The sequence below is a fragment of the Seriola dumerili genome, unplaced genomic scaffold (assembly GCF_002260705.1).
Source record: "Seriola dumerili isolate Sdu_G_001 unplaced genomic scaffold, Sdu_1.0 BDQW01000066.1, whole genome shotgun sequence".
NCBI classification, from domain to species: Eukaryota; Metazoa; Chordata; class Actinopteri; order Carangiformes; family Carangidae; genus Seriola; species Seriola dumerili.
In genome coordinates this window covers 45,547-68,046 of record NW_019174321.1, presented here as the reverse complement: position 1 = coordinate 68,046, position 22,500 = coordinate 45,547, and the positions used below count along the sequence as shown (strand labels likewise).

The window sequence follows — 22,500 nt, the reverse complement described above, 5'->3', positions numbered from 1 at the left end:
TGAAACGTGAAACTCAAAGAGCGCAGACTGTTCCCACAACTTCTATCAAATCCAGTAATTTTACGTCAGTGTGTGTGTGTGTGTGTGTGTGTGTGTGTGTGAGCCTGATTGTCTCAATGAGAAATGAGCTGTGAAGATCTCATAAACGGTGCATGAACAGATGTTGCAGATGCTTTTAGATCTGATTTAGGAGGAAAAGCTGGAGGCTTACACTCAACTTTGTAGTGTGTGTGTGTGTGTGTGTGTGTGTGTGTGTGTGTGTGTGTGTGTGTGTGTGCTGCACCTTAGATACCTCTGTGCAGACCACAAGGCATCATTCCATGTGTGAAAGTCATCAGGACTCGTGTCTGTGTGTTGTAGGACATTTGGGACAGTTTAAGATAAACTGTTTGTGTAATGTTTTCCAGAGCTGTAATCAGCAGAGAAACCTCTGCACTTCCAATAACTGTCGTTGTGTGTCGAACGCACAATCTGCATTTATCCAACACGACATAATGTTATAACTGACAACAGGTTAATGGACACGTGCTCCTTTAAAGTGCTCCACACTCACCAAGTCTGGGATTGTATGGAGGATCAGTGAAACAGCTCTGGGGTTTTTTCCCTCGAGTCAAACAGGTGAAGGCGTCCTGTTTTCAGCGCAACATTCTCCTAATATTTTTCTTGTTTTTCCAAGTTACAGACGATGAAAGAACCGAAAAAATACTGCACTCTGTCGATCACCTGCACTCGCTTTGGTCTCCAGACATTCAGGAAAAATGAGTCTGAGGAGTGAAATATTGCTGTGAGTAAAAGTGAACGACAACGTGCAGGATTCACTGGTTGTTTCACAGAGTTTGATCTGATGTGTTTAGATGTTTTTAGATGTTTTTAGAGCTTTGTAGTGAAGGTTACAGAGAGTTAAATCAACTTTTTAAAGCTCCTCCAGTGTAAAGGTCTGTGTCCATGTGTAGTGTGATTATAGATCAGGTCTAGCTTCTATATTAATACTGTGAAAGTATCAAAGCCTCAGTCCACAGAGAAATGCACACAGCCTGTATTCAGAAACTGAGCCTTAAAACCAGCCGTCAGGACTTCTGGAACTTTGTGATGTCACAACAAAGCAGTCACCAAGCCCCGCCCACCTGGACCCACCATTCAATCCTTGCAGGATTTGGTTTCTCTGAGTGTTTTTACCTGAAATCTGCTATATTTTATTGGATCACTCAGAAAACAGTCAGCCAATCAGAAGAGAGGCTCAGAGCCTCCTCTCTTCTGATTGGCTCACAGACCTGTTGTTACTAGTTTAAAACTACACTGAGATGGTTTTTTGGTTCTTAAAAACACAAATATATCTTCTTATGGATCAACACTTCAAATAAAACACAGAAGAAGAAGGAAATATGGAGCTTTAAATTGAAATTAAAAGTTCAGTGTCAGGTTTGTGTAATTTTAATCGTCCGACAACTTTAATGGAAAACACAAACACACAAGATAAACAGGAGAAATCATCAGTCAGAAAAGAAGGATCTAAATGAGGAGTGTGTGACACCTCTGCCTCTCATGGCTGAAGAATAACTTTCCTTCATCGCTTCATTTATTATTTTTCTAACCGGGGGGGGGGGGCTGAGGGTGAAACTCCTTCAGACTAAGTGTGATTTAAGGCTTCACAAATAAACTCGACCACGTCGTCGTGCAGGTGACGTCAGCTCTCTCCTCCACGGCCGCTTAGGAAGCAGAAACTCTTCTGTCCCACCGTCTGCGCTTGATGAAAACAGTGATGGATTTCTTTTTAAATGGTGCTGAAGTGTGACAAATGTGCCGTGCTGCGTTCAAAGCCGCGACTCCCGCCGTCCCATCAGCCACACACAGCAGCGGCGTCTCTGCGCACAACCGGGGGTTCAGACTTCAGCGTGGGGGTCCGAGCCTGACGACAGACTCCAGGAGTTTCACGGTTAATTTCCTTCGTTCATCGGGTGATTATTTACGGCGCAGCGAGGCGGACGAAGCAGGGCACGTTACAGGCGGGAAAACACGGAGGATGTCAGGGTTAATTCCTTTAGCTTTGATTTGATTTACAGCTGGATTTACCTACAGTTAGACCCAAAGTCAGCAAATCTAATGCAGGTGTAGGAGTTATAAGAACATAAAGGGTTTTTTATTTTTAGTTTACACAATGGAAACCCATAGAAAAAGTCCTGTGACCTATTTTTAAACGACAACCAACAGTTTTATGTTAAAGATTCATCCCACAGTTAAATGCAGCAACTAAGGATCATTGTCTAATGTCTGGATTATTTTCTAAGTTAATCAGTTCACTATTTGATCAATAAAAAAAATATGTATAAAATAATATATAAAATATTCTTCAAATTGTTTGTTTTGATCAAAATACTTTATAGAACTTCAGGATGTTCACTTTCCTATTGAATGAGACAAAGACAGTAACAAATATTAACATTTAAGTGAAGATATTTAAGTTTAAACCAGAGACATTTTGCTAATTATTTTTCTGTTTTATTTCTCTGTTCCTGGAGAACATGAGGTTTAATTTGAAAAATCAAACTATAAGAAAACATGAAACTTAATAACTGAAAACGACTTGTGGCATGAAATATATTTTTTGCTCTACATCAGTTTTATTATTATTATTATTATAATTATTGGACCATACATCTTTTCAGTCTGGATGTATTGCACGTTGGAATAAAACCCAGTGGTTTGCCCTCCTCGCTCCAGTCATCATGCACAGCTCAGGGAGGCCTGTCTGACGGCGTTACAGAATAAACAGCGTGGCGGCCGAGCAGCGGGGCACAGCCACAGTTTCAAGGTTAATTTGCTCTGCTTGTTCAGGTCGTTTTCTGCCTGCTTTAGCACCGACTCCCCAGAGACACCAGAGGCAGCGGCTCTGCAGCCCCACTGATGAACTGCTGCTGCTGCAAGTGTGTGTGTGTGTGTGTGTGTGTGTGTGTGTGTTACAGTGGTGAAGGAAGCATTTAAATAAGTAAAAGCAGCAATAAGTGAGAGTTTGACTTGAGTGATGGTACAGAACTAGACCATTAGTGGAAACCTCCTCCAAGGCCAAACATTTTCCTTCCACCAGATCCACATTATTATCTGGATCTGCACCAAACTATACAAACTAACAGATGTCAACGCCATTAATATGTCTGATTTTGTTTTACATCCAGACCCAAACATTTTTTCATGAGAAAAACCTCTAACGCCCGAACATGCCTAACTAGCACTTACTATCTCTACCTGATCTCCTTGCACTTACTAAATAGATGCAGTAGTTTCACCAAGGTCTCCTGCTGCACCGAGGCTTTAGTGACGTCTCTCACTCGTAAGTCGCTTTGGATAAAAGCTTCTGACGACTTCATCGCTGTGTGTTTGAGACACGGAGTCAAAGACAACCACGACCTGAATGAAGAACGTTAAAGTCTTGTATTGTGAGTGAAATGTTTCTTCTCTCTCTCTCTCTCTCTCTCTCAGACCTGAGGAACAGCTCGGCTGTCTACTGGAAGGGCGGGGTCAGCGGGGGGTACCAGGCCCTGCTGCTGGACGAGGATCAAGGCTGGCTGCTGGTGGGGGGTAAAGACCACATCTACCTGCTGAGGCCTGACAGCCTGGACCTGCCCACGCGTACGGTGAGACAGAGCTTCTCTTTGTTTCCTGCGTCTCAGCTCAGAAATAAAAGAAAATGAAACAATAAAACACGTCTGACTGTCTGGAGTTTTTGATAAAGGAAATGTTTTATTCAAAGTGTTGCAGCTGACAGTCGTTTCACTCTCTCCATCAGGTGCACTGGCCGGCTGCAAGGGAGCATGTGGAGCACTGCAGGCAGGCGGGAAAAAGTCTGGAGGTAAATGTCTTTTTAACGAGGTGAAATCTATTTAGAAAAAGATAAAACAAGCAAAATATGGCACAATATTTTCTTCCTCCATCTCATTTCTGCTCATTTCACTGAAAGAACTGGTGGTCAAACACCTCGCTGAGTGTTAGTTTTCTCCCTTCCTTAAATGTCCCATCCAGTGTAAAGGTCTGTGTCCATGTGTAGTGTGATTATAGATCAGGTCTAGCTTCTATATTAATACTGTGAAAGTATCAAAGCCTCAGTCCACAGAGAAATGCACACAGCCTGTATTCAGAAACTGAGCCTTAAAACCAGCCGTCAGGACTTCTGGAACTTTGTGATGTCACAACAAAGCAGTCACCAAGCCCCGCCCACCTTGACCCACCATCCAATCCTTTGCAGTATTTGGTTTCTCTGAGTGTTTTTACCTGAAATCTGCTATATTTTTATTGGATCAGTCAGAAAACAGTCAGCCAATCAGAAGAGAGGCTCAGAGCCTCCTCTCCTCTGATTGGCTCACCGACCTGTTGTTACTAGAGCTGCAGAGAGAAGCCTGAGAGAGGAGATGTAAAACTACACTGAGATGGTTTTTGGATCTTAAAACCACAAATATATCTTCTTAAAGATAAAACACATTAAAATTAGCTTTAAGCTAACTCTTGTACGTGGTAATATTCATGTTTAATATTACACATACACAAATAATATGAATAATAGATGAGCTCAGATACTGGATTCCTCCTGTGTCTGTCCATAATGTGAACAAACTGAACGTTAAAACAAAATACTAATATATTTTATTGTGTGTTGTTTTCAGACGGACTGCGCTAACTTCGTGCGGCTGCTGCAGCCCTTCAATAAGACCCACGTCTACGTCTGCGGCACCGGCGCCTTCCACCCACAGTGCACATACCTGCACTTAGGACACAGCAACGAGGTAAGACAGGGATGAAGAGTAGTAGAAGGAAAAACCTTAAAGTGAATCTTCTAAAAGAAACATTTTCTGTTTGTTTTGTCACAAATCCGCTCAAAAGTTCAATTATTTGATTTTCTGTGCACATTCTGTTCTTTGTTATTGTGCTTTTTCTTGCTCCCGTTGATAATGGTACAAAAATAGACAATGTGATGGCAAGACAGATATCTCCTGTGCAGCTTCACTGGAGTTTGATATCAAAGATAAATGTTTGCAGAGCTTCAGTTTTCCACCGACACACGAGAGGGAGAGAAGTGGAGGCAGAGAATCAGTTTCCTCTTTGACCTTTTGTTTATTGATCACCCTGTGTTTGTGTGTGGTCTCTCTCTCTCTCTCTCTCTCTCTCTCTCTCTCTCTCTCTCTCTCTCTCTCTCTCTCTCTCAGGGCCCATTCTTCTTGTTGTCTCACATCGTGGAGTCGGGCAGAGGAAAATGTCCCTTCAGTCCCAGAGAGCCCTTCACTGCTCGACTGACTGGTAGGTCTCATCTGCAGTCCACACATAACACACTGTGTGTCCGCCCACACACACACACACACACACACACACACAAGTGGATATGTTAAATCATTTTCTGTCACTCTCTAACAGCTGTATTCATATTCTGGAGGCTCTAACGTTCTGCGGCGTACAATCCCTCCACTGTCTCGTTCCTCGCCGCAGATCGTGCGTTCAGCTGTGGCGTGTGTGGTCTACTTGACTTATTTCACATGCTGACGTCAGCTGTTGCCCCCACGCGGCATTAAAGACATAAAACACATCAACTACTTCTGGAGCTTTTGAGACAAAGAGCCTTCATAGAAGCAGCTGGAAGTTTTCAAACTGAGTTTTTGAATCTGATTATTGTGCTGGCGTTGACGGACGGAGAAAGAGGAGCTGGACCTTCAACAGAAAACACACATGTGTTTTACATAGAGACTTGTAGATGGCTTTGGAGGATGTGCAGTGATCTAACTGTGAAATGAGACATCTGATGGTTGAACAATGAGGCATCAACACGCACAGCGGGGCCGATAGACTCTCCAGCAACGTGGGGAGGCACAGATTGTTCTTCTGTCAGTTTCATATCGGAAAGATTGAGCAATAAACACTTGTTAAATAGATTTGTAACATTTGGAAGTGAGAGACCTTCATACTGAACTTGGCGATGCTCTCGTTTGTTAAACCAGTCTTAAGAGGAGGCGTATTCCGGTGTGTAAATAAACAAGATGGCGCCGGCGCTGGTTGAGTGCCGCGGCCGTCGTACCTGCTCTGGTTTTACTCAGCGTGTGAACGCCGGCCGCTCTGTGTCTTGTCACAGACGGGAGTAGAGCGCTCACGCTGCTTCTCTTATGAGTGTTTCTCCTGATCCAACTTGGCCGGGGCGAGACTCAGCGGAGAGCCAACATCAACAACAAAGGATGTGCTGGCTCCAGGTCGCGGAGGAGGCCCAGAGGAGAACGAGCTGGCATCAGGAACAGGGCACACCCTCCGCCGCTGCCAACGTCCAGTCCCAGGAGAACAAAGCTGGGCGACCCCGAGGCCAGGGATCAAATACCAGAGGGACACGCAGGACTGTGATATCACCTGCCTTACAGAAACATGGCTGATCCCCATGTTCCCCAGACTTCCTCCCAAAAGTTGCGATGAGGACATTTCCCCCGAGCAGACCACGTGGACGAATACAAGGCCGCCTCGTGCAACATCTGCAGAGGAGTCAATGAACCCAACACCTTTTATTCACAGCGCCGTCAGTAAATCAGGTGTTTTAATGGAGACAAATGGACTCTTTACGTTAAAGCTTTGAGTCTAGATGGCTGACCACACATCCTGAGGCTATCTGTGTTCAGTAGGGCGTTCCAGATGTTGTCAACGTTTTTACCAACTGTGTGCACGTCAAATATTACATCGTGTCGTCACAGTTTTTCAGATGTTCCCTGACTGATTTAAAAAAGCTGTTGTTTAGTGAACAATGGCTCCGGAGGCTCCGGGGCTGTTGACAGTGAAGAGGCGTCCTGTAATTGAACATGTTGAGGCTTGTTAACACGGATGGAGCAGCTCTGCATTGGTCAACGCATGAGATCAATCTCAAGGAGGGCGGAAAGGAGGAAAAGCTGTTGTTCTGTTTTTAACGCAAAACCTGGTTTCTGCTGCCGTGTGTCCGCAGACGGGGAACTCTACGCAGGAACCTCCGTGGACTTCATGGGAGCCAACGCTGCGATCTTCCGTACGACCATCCAGGGCAGCAGCCAACATTACATCCGCACCGAGGCCTACGACCAGAACTGGCTGAACGGTAAGACGCTGCGGTCTGAGCTCTGACTCTTAAACGCCGCGGCCTCGCATTAAAACTCGTTCAGCCAAACTGTCTCCTCTCTCTCTCTCTCTCTCTCCCTCAGAGCCGGAGTTCGTGGGCTCCTTCTCCATCCCCGACACTCACAGTCCCGACGACGACAAGGTTTACTTCTTCTTCAAGGAGAGGGCGGTGGAGGCGGGACAGTGGGACAAGAGGGTGTACAGTCGCGTGGCTCGAGTCTGCAAGGTAGAAACTCAAGAGACAAAAGACTAAATACACAGTCAGTTCAGCAGAACCACACACAGCAGTGAGGTTCCTGCATTAAAGTTTAACTTTAAACTCTTAAAGTGTCGTAAATGAAAAGAATCGATGCAGAAAAATGTCCCATGCGAGTTTCACACCGATGCATTAAAGTGTAAGCAACATTTTCCTGTTGTAGCCAATTAGAATAAATCTAGTTTTATAGGATTGTGAGGATTATTTTGTTTATTGAAACTGAATCTTCTGATTTGGCATCTTTGACATCTCCATCACACATCCCCGGAGCCCAGACTGACGTCTTCATCTTGATCAATCAATACTCGAAACGCCAAATCATTCAGTTTCAACTCTCAGATTATTCAAGAAAATACTTAAGATTTATTTATTATTTGAGGATTTAAGACAGAAAATCAAATGATTCTCACCTTTAAGAAGCTGGAGCCATGAAATATTAAGATAAAGTGATTATTTTATTATTAACTCATTGTTTCAGATCTCATTTCATTTACTGTTGTGCATCAATCAATCAATCACTCAATCAATCAATCAGACTTTACTTGTATCTTTTCATGCAAACAGTGCAACACAAAGTGCTTCACAGAATAAAAACATCTCATTTTAATCTACAGTGGGTCGTATTTCATGAGCTCTTCAGGGGCTTTGTATTAAGATGATCTGTACAGTAACTACAGCTGTGAAATAATAATTACACTGGAGTAAAGAAGTAAAATAAATAAATACTGAAACGTAGATGAATAAAAGTAAAGAAGCATGAAAGTATCTCAGATTTGTCCTTCAGTGATTCTGTTTTAATGTTGATTAGATGCATCTGTAACTGAGGGAAAGTCAAGAAAATTAAGATATATTATATTTTGAAAATCTCTCTCTCTCTCTCTCTCTCTCTCTCTCTCGACCCAGAACGACGTCGGGGGGAAGAGGAGTCTGATCAACCGCTGGACGACCTTCCTCAAAGCGCGGCTGGTCTGTTCTGTCCCCGGACCGTCCGGAGTCGACACGCAGTTCGATGAGCTAGGTAACACCGCTCGTTCCCTTCCCTCCTTTTCCTTCCTCTCCGTCTGCCTCCTCACCTCCCTCCCGCCCTCCCTCCCTCCCTCCCTTTTTTTCTTGTTTAACCTGGACACAGGTTAAACAGCTGCTCCCCCTCCTGTGTTTTCATTTCTTTATCTCGCCAGGAACCTTTCCTTCCCTCCCTCCCTCTGTCTTTTCTCACCTCACGATTTTTGAAATGATTTACCGAGCTGCAAACTCCCTCCGCAGAAAGTTTTGTGCTTATTTGGAAATGTATTAATTATCAATTTGTGTAGGGCCGCATCATGTACTGTAGGTTACTGCAGGTCAAAGCTCTTTACAGCCGACTGAAGCACAAACTGTATGACAGGTTGTCCACGCCTGACTCTTCTGTATGAGGAGCGAACAGTGTCACAGCGTTAAATTTAAATGCTGTCTCTCTCTGGTTGTTTTTTTTTTTTTTCCCAGAGGACATCTTCGTCCTGGAGACCAAGGACCCTCAGAATCCCACCATTTATGGCGTCTTCAGCACCTCCAGGTGAGAGTTCACTCCTCAGGAGATTGACAATTAAAGTTGCTGTTTGCCCCATTTATATGTTTATGTCTATGTGCAGTTTTTATTTAAATAAAACGACTTGATTTTTGTCTTGGAAACGAAAAATAAAACATGAGCAACATTAAAAATCAGCAACATCAATCTGAAACTTTTTGATTTCTTCTAACAAATTAGAAAAATTCATATTTAGTTCATTTCACTGCTCTGTTTTATTAAGACTGGATGTCTATACATTATGGTCTGGTGCCAGACTAAAGACTAAATTCTCTTTTGTTTTATTTGAATTTATTTGTTCTTCCTTTAACAAGCAGCTTATGTCATAAATGTATAATCTCAGAGCCCAAGTTTCCAGAATTATTCCTACAGGACGCACCGTCGTCTGTGGCAGCAGCAGCTCCACAAACACACAGTGTTGTTTACTTCATTCGGCCCAGCTGATGGAAACACGTCTCATTTAACGTTTCAGCTTTTTGGTGCCTAACTTTGTAAAAAAAAAAATAAATAAAGGAAACTTCTTCATAGAGTCAGTCAGGGTCACTCATTAACGTGCACGCTCACAGCCAGGCAGTTGCACGTGCACGCCCAGCGGTGTGTGGAAGATCAGAGGTCGGGTGTTGGTGGGTGGGTGCCGGGGTCAGAGGTGAAGAGGCCCGGCTGGATGTGTTATTGTAACCCTGACGTATTAAAGCTCTCCCCTCTCCTCCCTCGCTCGTCCCCTCGTCTCCTCCCATCCCTCCTTCCTCCTTCCTTTCTTCTGCTCCTCTTTCATCCTTCCTTGTTGTTCTGTTTTCCAGCTTCTTTCTGCCTCTCCTTCTTCTTCATATTCTCCCCTCTTTTCCTTTTCTCTCTCTCACTCTTTCATCGCTTTCTTTCTTCTTTGTCTCTGAGGAGTGTCGCTGTCCTTTACTTCTAACCTGCCTCCTCAGACCCTCTCTCTTTTCTTTCCATCACAGCGAACACCAACTCTCTCTCTCTCTCTCTCCCGCAGCTCTATATTCCGCGGTTCGGCGGTGTGCGTCTACTCCATGGCGTCCATCCGTGCGGCTTTCAACGGGCCGTTTGCCCACAAAGAAGGTCCTGACTATCGCTGGGTGGAGTACAAAGGCCGGATCCCCTACCCGAGACCTGGAGCTGTGAGTCCACACAGGCACCAATGCAAATACAACGTGTCCTCACAACCGTACAGTCTGCAGAAGACACGTTTCCTTATCTTGTCTTCTCACCTACAGTATCGTTTACAGTGTGTTCAGGCTCAGCTCTGAGTCATGCAGTTAGTTTTGTTCCAAGGTTTGATTCATCTGCTGGAACTACACTTTACAACAAATGGACTCTGTTGTTTACACTGAGTTCAGTGGGTTTTCCGGTGCAGCAGGGACGCTTGATTGTAATTTTTTTATTTCTTTTCAAATCAATCAAATTCCATCCACCTATGTTTTACTTCCTGACTTACAAATCTCAAAACCTCGCAGATAAAAACTCTTTCAACAAACTTTTCAGGTGAACTGACATTTTAATGATTAGATTATGCTTATTAATATTATTGCTCATTAAAGGTCCCATTTTGTATAGATATAAGTCTCTTGTGATTATAGATCAGGTCTAGGTTCTATATTAAGACTGTGAAAGCATCAAAGCGCTGAGAAACTGAGCTTTAAAACCAGCCGTCAGGACTTCTTGTAACTTTGTGATGTCACAACAAAGCAGCCATCAGAGCTCCGAGCTTCTGAGCCTCTATGGGACCTTTAAATCTCACGGCTCATAATTCTTTGTAACTACAGCGACGAGAGGACGGTATTTATGTTTGTGTGAATTTCCTGCGAGATCGGACTCCGAACACGTCTGATGAAAACAAGCCGACGCCGCTGTGAGAGGGTTAACCTCGGCTGATTTAACACCTTCGGCCGTGAACTCCTCTGGGAAGCTTCAACCTGTCAGGGTGGCTCAGCTTTTAGTGTTTCAGTGTGTCAGGTGTTATTTCGCCCTCCCTGCTGGGGAATTCACCTCTCCGGGGAGCCGAGGGGTTTTCTATCATGTGGTCGATTGCAGAAGAGGTCGGCCACGTCGCTGTGTGTGTGTGTGTGTGTGTGTGTGTGTGTGTGTGTGTGTGTGTGTGTGTGTGTGTGTGTGTGTGTGTGTGTGTGTGTGTGGGTGGAGGGTGGAGGCAGAATGATTAAAAGCAGCATGAAACAGTCACAGAGATGCTGCGGTCAGGACCTCTGATCACTGACTCACTGCACAGGAAATAATGGCTTCCATGTTGTTGATTCGTCCTAAAATATTCTTTAACTTTAAACATTTTTGTTTTTCTCTCATCAGTTCATCAGTCTTCATCTCACCTCCTCGGCACATCTCTTCACCTCTGCTCTGCACTTTTCCCATCTTTCTCCTCTTCATCTCCTTTCATCGAGAGAAACTTACGCCTCTCTCCACAAATCAACATTAACTTTGACATTATCTAAAAAGTTACATTTTTCCGAACGAGCTTTCCTCTCTCTTCCTCCTCCTCCTCCTGTCTGCCCCTCTGTCCATCTGCTGCTGCTGTAATGTCTCATTTTCTAATGTCTGGTGCAGTCGCCGTCTGTTCTCAGTGTGTAAGTGTGAATATACTGAAGTAAAGTGTGTCCGAGGTGGATTTTGACTTTTATTAATGAGAATATCACATTTTGGTATCAGATAATTACCAACATCTTTTGGTTCGTGGTTGTGAACCCTTCAGATTTTGGCATCTACTTGACATCCTCATCATTTGTCCCTTTCTTAATGACGTAATGCTGATGATATTTTTCCTCTCGCTCCTCCAGTGTCCCAGCGAGACCTACGACGCTCTGCACAAGTCCACCAAAGACTTCCCGGACGAGGTGGTGAGCTTCATGCGGCAGCACCAGCTGATGTGGGAGCCGGTGCTGCCTCTGGGCGGCAGACCCGTTATCACCCGCATCAACGCGCCCTACATGTTGAAGAGGGTGGTGGTGGACAGAGTGGACGCTGAGGAGGGACCGTACGACGTCTTACACCTGGGCACAGGTGAGGAGGAGGAGGAGGAGTGTGGAAGGAGTAAAAGAGGACAGGGTGTGAAGGACGAGGGATGACAGAGGCATGGAGAGAAGGTTTATTCTGAGGCATTAAAAAGTGTGAAATAATAATAAACTAAAAGAAAAAAGATTAAAGTGCAAATTAGAGCAATAAAAAAAACTGGAAACACAAAGAAAAGATCAGTCGAATAAAAGAAAACAGAAAGACGAGATGATCCGGAGGCAAAGAAATGAGACAGAGCGAAGGTTCATGTTGGTAAAAAGGTTTTTAAACCTGAGCTTTAATAACGTCCACGTTCGTCTGAAACCATCGGACCGACGTGACTTTTCAAAAAACACATGAAGCGAACTTAAAGAATTTTACAGTCGCTTTTATTTTTCTATTGTTCTGTAAACGAACTCTTTTGCTAACGAACTAAATCATATGTCGGTATGTTCTTGTGTTTTACAAAACGAGGAAGTTCCAGTGGTTCAGAAATAAAGGAGCCACTTGAGAAACAAGAAAAGATTTGTCTGTGAGGATCCTGGAAACTCCTTCAGAGCTGCGTTAACTTTGGTTTTTAACTTTGTGGTTTTGGTTCCGTGGCTCGAGCAGGAAGGTGACATATGAGACGCACAAACATCTTTCCACAATTCTGTGTTTTAACCATGTCACATCGTTAAAACGTCATTTAGGACGAGTGTGTGTGTGTGTGTGTGTGTGTGTGCGTGTGCTTCATTATCTCGTTAAAGAACCCGTGGAGGCGGGAAATGGAAGAGTTCACTGTTTTATCCCAAAGCACCAGCTGCAGTAACCTGGTGTGTGTGTTTGACAGTGTGTGTGTGTGTGTGTGTGTGTGTGTGTGTGTGTGTGTGATAAATGGTGGAGGTTATTTAACGGCTGGTGACAGGCCGGGGGGCCAGAGGTCCCTCGATGGCTCCATTCGTCTCCTCTAAGTGGATTCCTCTCCAACATCTCTCATCTCCCCATCAGCTGCACATTCACCTGCCTGATAAATGCTCCTTCTGCTCTTTCAAGTGTCGAGGATCAGCCTCTCTCTCCGCTCGTCTCGCCGTCTGATAGATGATTTTGTTGCCGTTTGTTGAGGTGGATTACGTCTCTTTTTTTATTTTTTTTAATTTATCGTGCTGCTGAGCCACGTGCGCACGCCAAGGTGGTTTATTCTAGAAATAAAATATGCATTTAGTGGCTTACAGGTTTAAGCGCATGTTCATCCCTGTTTTAACTCAACATTGTGACATTTAAGAAAAAGTTTTCAAGCTCTTTAAAAGCTTAATTAGCTGTAAACATTTCTCCCATACTAGTTTATATTTTTTTAATTCCCCAAAATTATGTTTCAAATACGTCAGTTTTCCCTTCATGGAACTAAACCTGTAACCTGACGCATCTCGCACACCCAGTAATCCATATTAAGTGGATAAAGTGTGTAGAAATAATTAGTAAATAACAGTGTAGAACAAAGAAGTAGGAATTTTTTATGTATTTATTTTAAAGGATGAAACAGGCGTTATTTCATATTTGTTACGGTCAACGAACACCATGATGCTTTTACACCTTCTTTCAGCTGGAAGTCCATTCATTCCTTACTTCAAAAAAAGGTTCAGTAATTTCCTAAAACAGCTGGCTGCTAGTTTTTAGCAGACGTTACCAAAACATGACCCTGAGATCTCGAGCGAAGGGAGGACGGAGCGGGAGATTGACAGACGGGTCGGTGGCGGTGTCGATGTCAGCAGTAAAGCAGACGTTGTACCGGACCCGAGCCGAACCGGAAGACAAAGATCTCGATTTACGAGGAGCTCGCACATCCAGGAGGGGCTGGAAGTAGATCCGCTGTTCCACCGCACTTGAAAGGCGCCAGTTGGTTCGAGCGTCTGGTGAGGATGTCTCCTGGGCGCCTTCCATCGGAGGTCTTGCAGGCACCTTCAGCTGGTTGGCTAGGAGGCCTCGGGGCAGACCCAGAACACGCCGGAGGGATATATCTCATCAGACCTGGGAACGCCTCAGGATCCCCCCGGGAGGAGCTGGAAAATGTCGCTGGGGAGAGGGACGTCTGGACTACCTCCACCTCCACCTGACCCCGGATAAGTGACAGGAAGTGGATGGATACTAAAACAAGAGGAAATAATGCATTAGAGATCATAGGGACTATTTTTCAGCGGCGGATTAATCCACATTTAGGCAGCAGGACAGAGTGAGTGGGAGAGTCTGTGAGAGAGAGAGAGAGAGAGAGAGGAGGTGTGTGTGTGTGTGTGTGTGTGTGTGTGTGTGTGTCCTAACTGGAGGCTCTTTATAATTCAGATGTGAGAACTTCACGCTGGTGCATCTGTCGCCTGGAGCTCTGCAGCGTGAAAACTCACTCGCTGTTTTATTATTGATTAACATTACTGCGCCTTTGAGAACGAAACGTTAAAACCCACGTGACTCCTCGGGCCTCCAGTGGAGGACTGGTTGGACTGGGGAGCGTCCAGCTGTGAATGAATGAGTGAATGTGTAAAAGACTGTCTCAGCGGCGACTGTAACTGAAGAGAAAAATATTGTTTTCTGGGTGTGAATCATTCCATCAACATCAGTTTAATCTATCTATCTATCTAGTCTGTCTGTCTGTCTGTCTGTCTGTCTGTCTGTCCGTCCTGTGTTTGACCTTTGAGAAGAAAAACAGAAACCAAAAGCAAAACAACAGTCCTCAGACAATAAGAGTCTCCTGGGAGAGACCGTGTGAAAATATTTTCCTCATGTTTACATTTTGATGTCATGCACCCCCCACCACCCCCCCACCCCCGGTTCTCAGCCGGCTCAGAACAACTACACCTATAAACACTTCTGATTTCCAACAGAACATCTTATTAATTCAAACTAAACTATATTAAATGTTTCCAACAGGAACATCTGTCGAGTAAATGATATTTGACGCCCACCCAGCTGAGGGTTCAAACACAGTCTGCAGCTCACAGCGTGTTTTACTGTCTGTGTTTAACTTGTATAATAAGAATAAAAGATCATCATCATCTCCTTCAAACTCCTCGGACCCGAGCTGACGGGATTTGATTCCAGCTCTGAGATGAAATGACAGAAGTCTCTGATGACCACACACATCTCAGCTCAGCATTAGTCCATGTAGGGGAGGCTTGTTTGCCTCTGTAGACACACACACACACACACACACACACACACACACACACACACACACACACACACAGACGCGTTTTCCCACAGAGAGATCTCTGAGGTTCCCTGGGAGCATCCTGACATTATGTGTGTGTCTTTCTGTTTGTGTGTGTGTGTGTGTGTGTGTGTGTGTGTGTATACACTTCTTGTTTTTGAATTTCTGCATGTGTATGTTCAAACGTGTGCATGTACAGTGACAGCGTGTGTGTGTGTGTGTCTCTGTGAGCTGATGTGTGCGTCTGTGTTTTCACCACGTGGTGTTTGTTTTCACCGCAGCAGCTGGTGTGTGTTCTAGTTGTGAGGTTTGCTACATTGTGTGCATTTAGCTTCAGGATCCCTCCGTTGCTAAGGTTACTCACTATAGAATGTGTCCTGTGTTACCGTGGCAACAGTTGTAGAATGTTTAGCGATGTTTTTGTCACTTTTTACTTATTTTTTTTGGTATATTTTATGACCTGGAAAAAATAAAAAATAAAAATAAATTGTAAAATATATTGTTTCCAAAACATGGAAAATCTTTTCACATGAGCAGAAAACATGGGAATGATAATTATTAATAATATACTGCTGCCGGGTACAGGTTTGTTTATGTTTAATGACAAGAATTATAATAATATCATAATTATAATCATATCATCATTTTTTCCTCCGCTCATGCTGCGTCCTGATGTTCAGTCGCTCTTAAAGAAAAACTGCAGCTGGATCAAGAAAGTGACGTAAAAGCTTACGACACAGGGAAAGTGCATATCTAGATATTGTTCAGGAAATGTATTCAGTGGAAATACTGACGGAAATATTTTAGGCAGAAATTGAAAAAAGTGGATCATCTACATGAAACGAGATACTAAACAAGTGACTTCATTGTTTAAATATAGAATAACGGGGAATGAGAATGTAAAGAAAAAGTTGTAACAGGTTCCCTGATGTTCTGTCCGACCAAGGCTCTAAAATCCAGATGCTGAAACCATCACATTTGACTTAAAATGATTATTTGATTATCAGAATAGTTGCCAATGAAATTTTCCGTTGATCAGCTCGACCTGTGGTGACAATATATATTGTTATGTTGTGTGTGTGTTACTGTTTCCAACTCTGAAAACCCCGTGAGAATTAAAGGTTTACAAAACAAACACAAGATCTGTCACTATTTATGATTAAATAAAAGCAGCAGACATTTCTTTCTCCTAGCAACAGTGTTTTCACAGTTTAAACCAGCACATATTCCTGCTGCTGAACGCTGCGCACAGCGTGAGTCGGTGCGTCAGCAGGAGGGGGAAACCTGCAGGTCATTAATTTAACTGTTGAATCATTAAAATCTCATTGCCCACATTTCCAATTCTTCACAGGACACATATTTTCCTCAGTCTCAACAACACTGTGAAGTTCAGGGGGATTCATTTATTTTTCCTCGAGGCGTATCTGGTGTTAAAGGACTGAACTTCCACCAGTTCACCTCTTAGTTCAGTCAAAACAAAACGTCCCTATTTGTAATAAGTGATAAATGGTTTATAACACACTGTAATAGTGTAATGTAATAAAAAATAGTGTTTCATATAGTGTTTATTAATGTATATATCAACCACTGCAGCTGCTGTATAAACAGTTATGGATAACAATATGAGTTACATAGAGATAACATTAATAAAAACTTCAAAATGTCCTTATACCTGCTTATAACTACATTACTGTGTCTATTAAATGTTTATATACTTGTAATAAATGCTAAAAGTAAAATGTCACTTTAAATATTTAATAGAAATATTGTTTTTTCTGCTTCAAAAAGCCTAAATATGAATTAAATGTATGTTTTAGTGACGCATCAGAGCCTCAGTGTAATAGATCCTAACTACTGCGTGTTTCAGTGAACGTCTTCTTCTGTTATGTTGCAGACGATGGGAAGGTGGTGAAGGCGGTGTCGGTCAGCAAAGACAACTGGGACACGGAGGAGATCATTCTAGAGGAACTGACCGTCTTCCAGGTGAGATACAAGTTTTTGAATGACAGCTGCTTCTTACAAATGAAGCAAAAACAGTGACACAGCAGGTGGTTTTTACTGATGGTAAACAGCTCTTAGGTTTATTCCTTTGACTCGCATCTTCCCACAGAAACATTGATATCAAACTGCACAGCCAAACACACACAGCCAAACACACACACACACACACACACACACACACACAAACACACACACACACACATGTCGCTCCACAGGACTTTTATGGTGAAAGTCGGAGCTTGTTTCGGTGTCTCCCGGTGCCCATCTGCCAGCCCTGCACCATGTGATGTGCTGCGTGAGGCCTCGCACGTCCTTTTCCAATGGAACATATTTGTCTGGAATAACTCCAGTAAACAGAAAAACAGATAGCAGGGCACATATTTCCCAAGGTCCCCGATGTGAACAAACTAACGGGGGAAGAGCAGCAGCAGAGAGGAGCCGGGGAAGTGAGGAGGGAAGAGCATGAATGTTATTAAAAAAAAAGAAAAAACAAAAGCAGAGGAAAAATAAGGCGAAGATTAAAGAGGGAATGAAAACGCAGCACAGGTGAAGGGAAGGAGGAAAGACCGAAAACCGCGACACACAAAAACAGCCACAAACAAACAGGATACCAGATGCTCATTGTTTGTTTACGTCTAACTGAGATTAAAACAGGAACTAACCCATTTCCAGCAGACTCACACACATCGGGGGCAGGGGGTCAAACAGGTGGCACCGACTCTACAGCTGTGTGATGAACTGCCCTGTTTACTTCATAGTTTCTATCCCCTGAAGGTCGGGTGGGTTGGAGCGGGTAGAGGCCGCTTTTCTCCCTGACCGGGTTTCAGGTCGCAGGCGTTTGAACGGTCGGTCGGTCTGCTGGCCGCGACAGGAGACCGGACAGACATATCACTGTAAAAATTCTGCTTTCTCCCGCCGCCTACCGTATCCCGACTCTCCTTCATCTCCTGCTTCAGTTCGACCCCTCCACTCAGAGGCGGTCAGGGGTCGTTGACTCCCTTCATCATTCGCTGAAACAAGTCAGTGAGCTGGAGAAATGGAGCTGTGGGATCATTAAGCCCTCGGAGGAAGAAAGAGACTCATTAGATCTCTAATCTCAGTCGCCGCCCTGACCCCGAGAGGCCAGGCCTCAGCGTTTAACGCGGCTCTGAGGGCATTCCTCCACCTCCGCAAGGGTAGAATATCAGACCGGTTAAAGATCGATGCTGATAGTTCTTGTGTCAGTCATGCGAGCCGAAGCTCTTTCTTACATTCCTCCAGGTTTGTCTGCAAACAGTGGGCGTACTGTAGTTCGGTGTGACTGAATGAATGAAGCTTTTATTCATGTGTGGACCCACCCGGTCCAGAAAAAGTTAGTTAACTTAAACACACACAGAAATTAAAGACCTATTTCCAGTTTCTGATCATCTGGAATATTTCAGTGCGTCTTGATCCAGCACCACAGTATGAAAACCAGCTTACAAAGATGATCATAGCTGAGAATATGAAGCCTTTTATCTTTATTCGTTGTTCTATACTAAGCGTGTTTCTATGCTGTTTGTTGTGCATATTAATTTATGCCATTATTCAGTAAATTAAACAGTTATATAATACATCACAATCTGGCAAAATATGGGAAGAAATGCCAGAATAAAGTAAACCTGTGTTCATTTACCACTGTTGTGTAAAGGTCTGTGTCCATGTGTAGTGTGATTATAGATCAGGTCTAGCTTCTATATTAATACTGTGAAAGTATCAAAGCCTCAGTCCACAGAGAAATGCACACAGCCTGTATTCAGAAACTGAGCCTTAAAACCAGCCGTCAGGACTTCTGGAACTTTGTGATGTCACAACAAAGCAGTCACCAAGCCCCGCCCACCTGGACCCACCATCTAAACCTTGCAGGATTTGGTTTCTCTGAGTGTTTTTACCTGAAATCTGTTTTATTTTTACTGGATCAGTCAGAAAACTACAAATATATCTTCTTATGGATCAACACTTTAAAATAAAACACAGAAGAAGAAGAAAATCTGTGGATGTGTGAGTATGAGTGTGTAAATGTTGTGTGTTTGTTGTGTAATGCAGCAGCTACATTCATCCATTTTCCTCTTCATCCCACAGAGTCCTTCGCCCGTCCTGAGCATGGAGCTGTCGACCAAGAGAGTAGGTCTATGAGACGTCTGTGTGTCTGTCTGTGTGAGAACTAACAAAGACGTTATAAACAGATCCGAGCGCCTTTTTTTAATCAAGTAATCATTTTTTATTACCAGGTTTTATTGGAAAACTGCTGTGTTTTCAGTGTGAGAGCGACTGTGGTCATGACTCAGTTACTGACTTAACCGCAGTGGCAAACTCTGGTTTCACAAAGTGGTTTTTATATTATCTTATTTTAAAATTGGTTTTGCATAAAAAACGTAATGTTACAAATGTTTATCACTGAAATCCTTAAATAAAATCAAATAAATAAAGAGAAGAATTATATAATATATTATATTTTACAGTGAAATCAGCCTCTGAAAATGAATTTTCAGCAGTGAATTTTTAAAGATGTCAGCTCCAGCTCTCTCTCTTCTTTTAACAGTAGTCAGAATGATGAACTGAATCTCTCCCTCTCGCCCACAGCAACAGCTGTACGTGTCCAGCGAGCTCGGCGTGGTCCAGCTGGGGCTCCAGAGGTGCGAGTTATACGGGACCGACTGCGCTGAGTGCTGCCTCGCCAGAGACCCCTACTGCTCCTGGGACGGACAGACCTGCTCCAGATACTTCCCCACCAGCAAGAGGTAGAGAGGGAGGGAGGGAGGGAAGCTCTGTACCTGTCAGAAATAAGAGAAGACATGCAAACACTAATGGAAAGGATAAAGGAGAGGAAAGGATTCAGATTTGCTTCAGTTTAAAGGACAGAAAACCGAGAGAGGAGGAGGGGAGACGTGACAACACTCTTTACCATGGCTGAAACAACACTCTGTATTTTCATGACCTCCTCTTGCTCCGTGTTTTCTTCTTCATAATCGCAGTAGCTTCGTATTTTCACCCCCGAGCAGCCGACGGGAGTAACGACAGTGAGGAGGAGGATTTAACGCTGCTTCACACTTTTATCTAAAGGCAGCTGCATTATCTGCTGCTGTCAGCTGTTGTTTAACTGATGAGTCTGCTGTCTACATCAGTGCACACACACCTTTAACCCACATTATTAATGTTTTCAGCACAGTTCTCCCTCATCATAGAGGAGTTTAAAGTTTTTACAGACAATTAATGATTGATAAAATGAGAAGAAACAGTAAGAAGATATAAAGTCATTCAGTTTTACACCACATGCACACATACAGACCTAAGCCTGAAGCTCGCAGGTGTGTTTTGTGCTAATCGTGTGATTTACATACTGAGCTCTGATTGGACAGTTACTGCCATCCATTATACTGCTGTTATATTATATTAAATGGGGAAGCTGTTTACCTCCATGATCACATTTTCCCACATTTGTTTGGTGCTGTCATAAAGTTGAGTTGGAGCTAACGGGCTAACAGCTGCTAACAGCTGTTTTGCAGAGGGAATCAAAACAAGTGCAACAGGGATGTTTGTATAAAGTTGAACCTGCAGTGCCGAGGACCGGCTTGTGTTTGCCTCTAGTGTCTGAGTCTGTGGTGAATCCTTCAGCTGCTTCAGTGCAGCTCAGCTCCACCTCAGCTGCAGGTTTTCAGTCACAAGCTGAGATAAACACTGATTTACACTGGAACGACATCGTCAGGGTTATTTTTCTGTGGTAGCGCCCAGGACAGATAAACTGACCCTGATGTTGAAGATCAGTGGTTTACTCCTTTAAATTCAACTGAAAGCAACATGTACACACAGTTTCAAACAAATACACATCAAGAAACACATTATAAAACCTCTGTCTGTCTCTGTGTGTGTGTGTGTGTGTGTGTGTTAGGCGGGCACGCAGACAGGATATAAAATACGGAGACCCCTGGAGCCAGTGCCCACTCACAGAGGACGGTAAGGATTTCCACCGTCTGATATAAATAAACTGCCGTCAGTTACACGATGGAGCTCCAGTGTTGTCACTACAGCGTGCACTACAGGAACAGAGGACTTCCACTCACATATACACCCCGTGTGATTGATCACGTATGCTCAAGTGCTGCTGCAGAGCCGGAATGTGAAACGTCACAGTCTGCTTTATCTGTTATCTGAGATCTGCGTGAGTCGCTGAGTGTACACGAGCTCCTTCTATTAAACTCAAATACATGTGATGAATCGGTCTTGATGCCGAATGTTTGAACAGTCCAAATAAGAGACGACAGAAGATTGTTTCCAGTACAGCGCTATTAAATCTCAGCAGGTTGTAAGTATGTAGCTCACGTCCCAGAAACAGTCGGTGTGCAGACTCAAAGGATAAGTTCACAGTTTTCCAAGTCTTTTGTCTTTTAGTAAAGGTTCATATTTTACTCTGATATCCATAAGAAGAAATATTTGTGGTTTTAAGAACCAAAAAGCATCTCAGTGTAGTTTTACATCTCCTCTGTCAGGTGAGGTGAGAGGATACAGTAGTTTCCCTCGTCTCCTTTCTGCTGTGAAAGCAGACGCAGGGCGCCATCTAGGGGATGAACTGTGTAACTGCAGTTTTCTCTACTTCCCCTGGCAGCAAAGATTATTCCAATTAAGGATAAATTGATGTTTAACTGTTCATATAAATGTGTCTATAAAATGTTAATGTGTGTTTCTTGTCTTGTGTCCTTTCTGTTTCTCTTCCTGTTAAAGCTGTGAAGCGTCGACGTTGAGAGAAACTGATTCTTATCGTCCCTCCTGTTTCAGATTCTCACAAATTGTTTTTTTTTATCTCTCTTTCTTTTTAAACTCAGACTCGGAGTCTGTGGAGGTGAAGCTGGTGTACGGTGTGGAGGGAAACTCCACCTTCCTGGAGTGTGTTCCTCGGTCGTCTCAGGCCGAGCTCAGGTGGACGACGCAGCGCACAGAGCACCAGCAGCAGCAGCAGCAGCAGCAGCAGCAGCAGACGCTCAGTCAGACGCATGAAAGCAGAGAGGTGAGACTGAGGCTCCTTTTCTCTCCATCTGCAAATATCTGCTGGTGACAGATGTTGACCTGCTTCAGTTTTCTAACAGAGGTCATTCAGATCTACAAACACTTAGATATATATAGATTATCATTCCAAAAGGAGTAGACTGTTCTGGACACACAAAGGCAGACTAACGGACATACTGTAACTGAAGAGAAACAGGTTCGCAGGATGAACTGGCAGGTGAGTCGACAGGCGAGCAAACAGGTTCAGGAAACAGGTAGAAAATGCAGGTAGCAGGTTCACAGGAGAAAACTAGGAAACAACTCAGGAACAGACACAGGAGCTGAAGCAGAAACACTGAGGAACAAGGGAAAGGAACCAGA

General features: G+C 43.7%; 1 protein-coding gene across 2 annotated transcripts in view; it reads left to right on the top strand.

Annotated features, from left to right (window-relative positions):
- Positions 1-22,500, top strand: part of LOC111219368 (semaphorin-3D-like) — a 91,954-nt gene that overhangs the window by 67,794 nt on the left and 1,660 nt on the right. For both annotated transcript variants that reach the window (XM_022742004.1, XM_022742005.1), the window contains exons 3-17: positions 3,475-3,629; positions 3,782-3,844; positions 4,653-4,772; positions 5,193-5,283; positions 6,953-7,081; positions 7,185-7,327; positions 8,261-8,375; positions 8,840-8,909; positions 9,916-10,060; positions 11,729-11,951; positions 17,015-17,103; positions 19,222-19,263; positions 19,723-19,880; positions 21,029-21,093; positions 21,960-22,141. In XM_022742004.1, the coding sequence (XP_022597725.1) occupies positions 3,475-3,629; positions 3,782-3,844; positions 4,653-4,772; positions 5,193-5,283; positions 6,953-7,081; positions 7,185-7,327; positions 8,261-8,375; positions 8,840-8,909; positions 9,916-10,060; positions 11,729-11,951; positions 17,015-17,103; positions 19,222-19,263; positions 19,723-19,880; positions 21,029-21,093; positions 21,960-22,141 (1,790 nt within the window). The remainder of the gene's footprint in view (positions 1-3,474; positions 3,630-3,781; positions 3,845-4,652; positions 4,773-5,192; positions 5,284-6,952; positions 7,082-7,184; positions 7,328-8,260; positions 8,376-8,839; positions 8,910-9,915; positions 10,061-11,728; positions 11,952-17,014; positions 17,104-19,221; positions 19,264-19,722; positions 19,881-21,028; positions 21,094-21,959; positions 22,142-22,500) is intronic.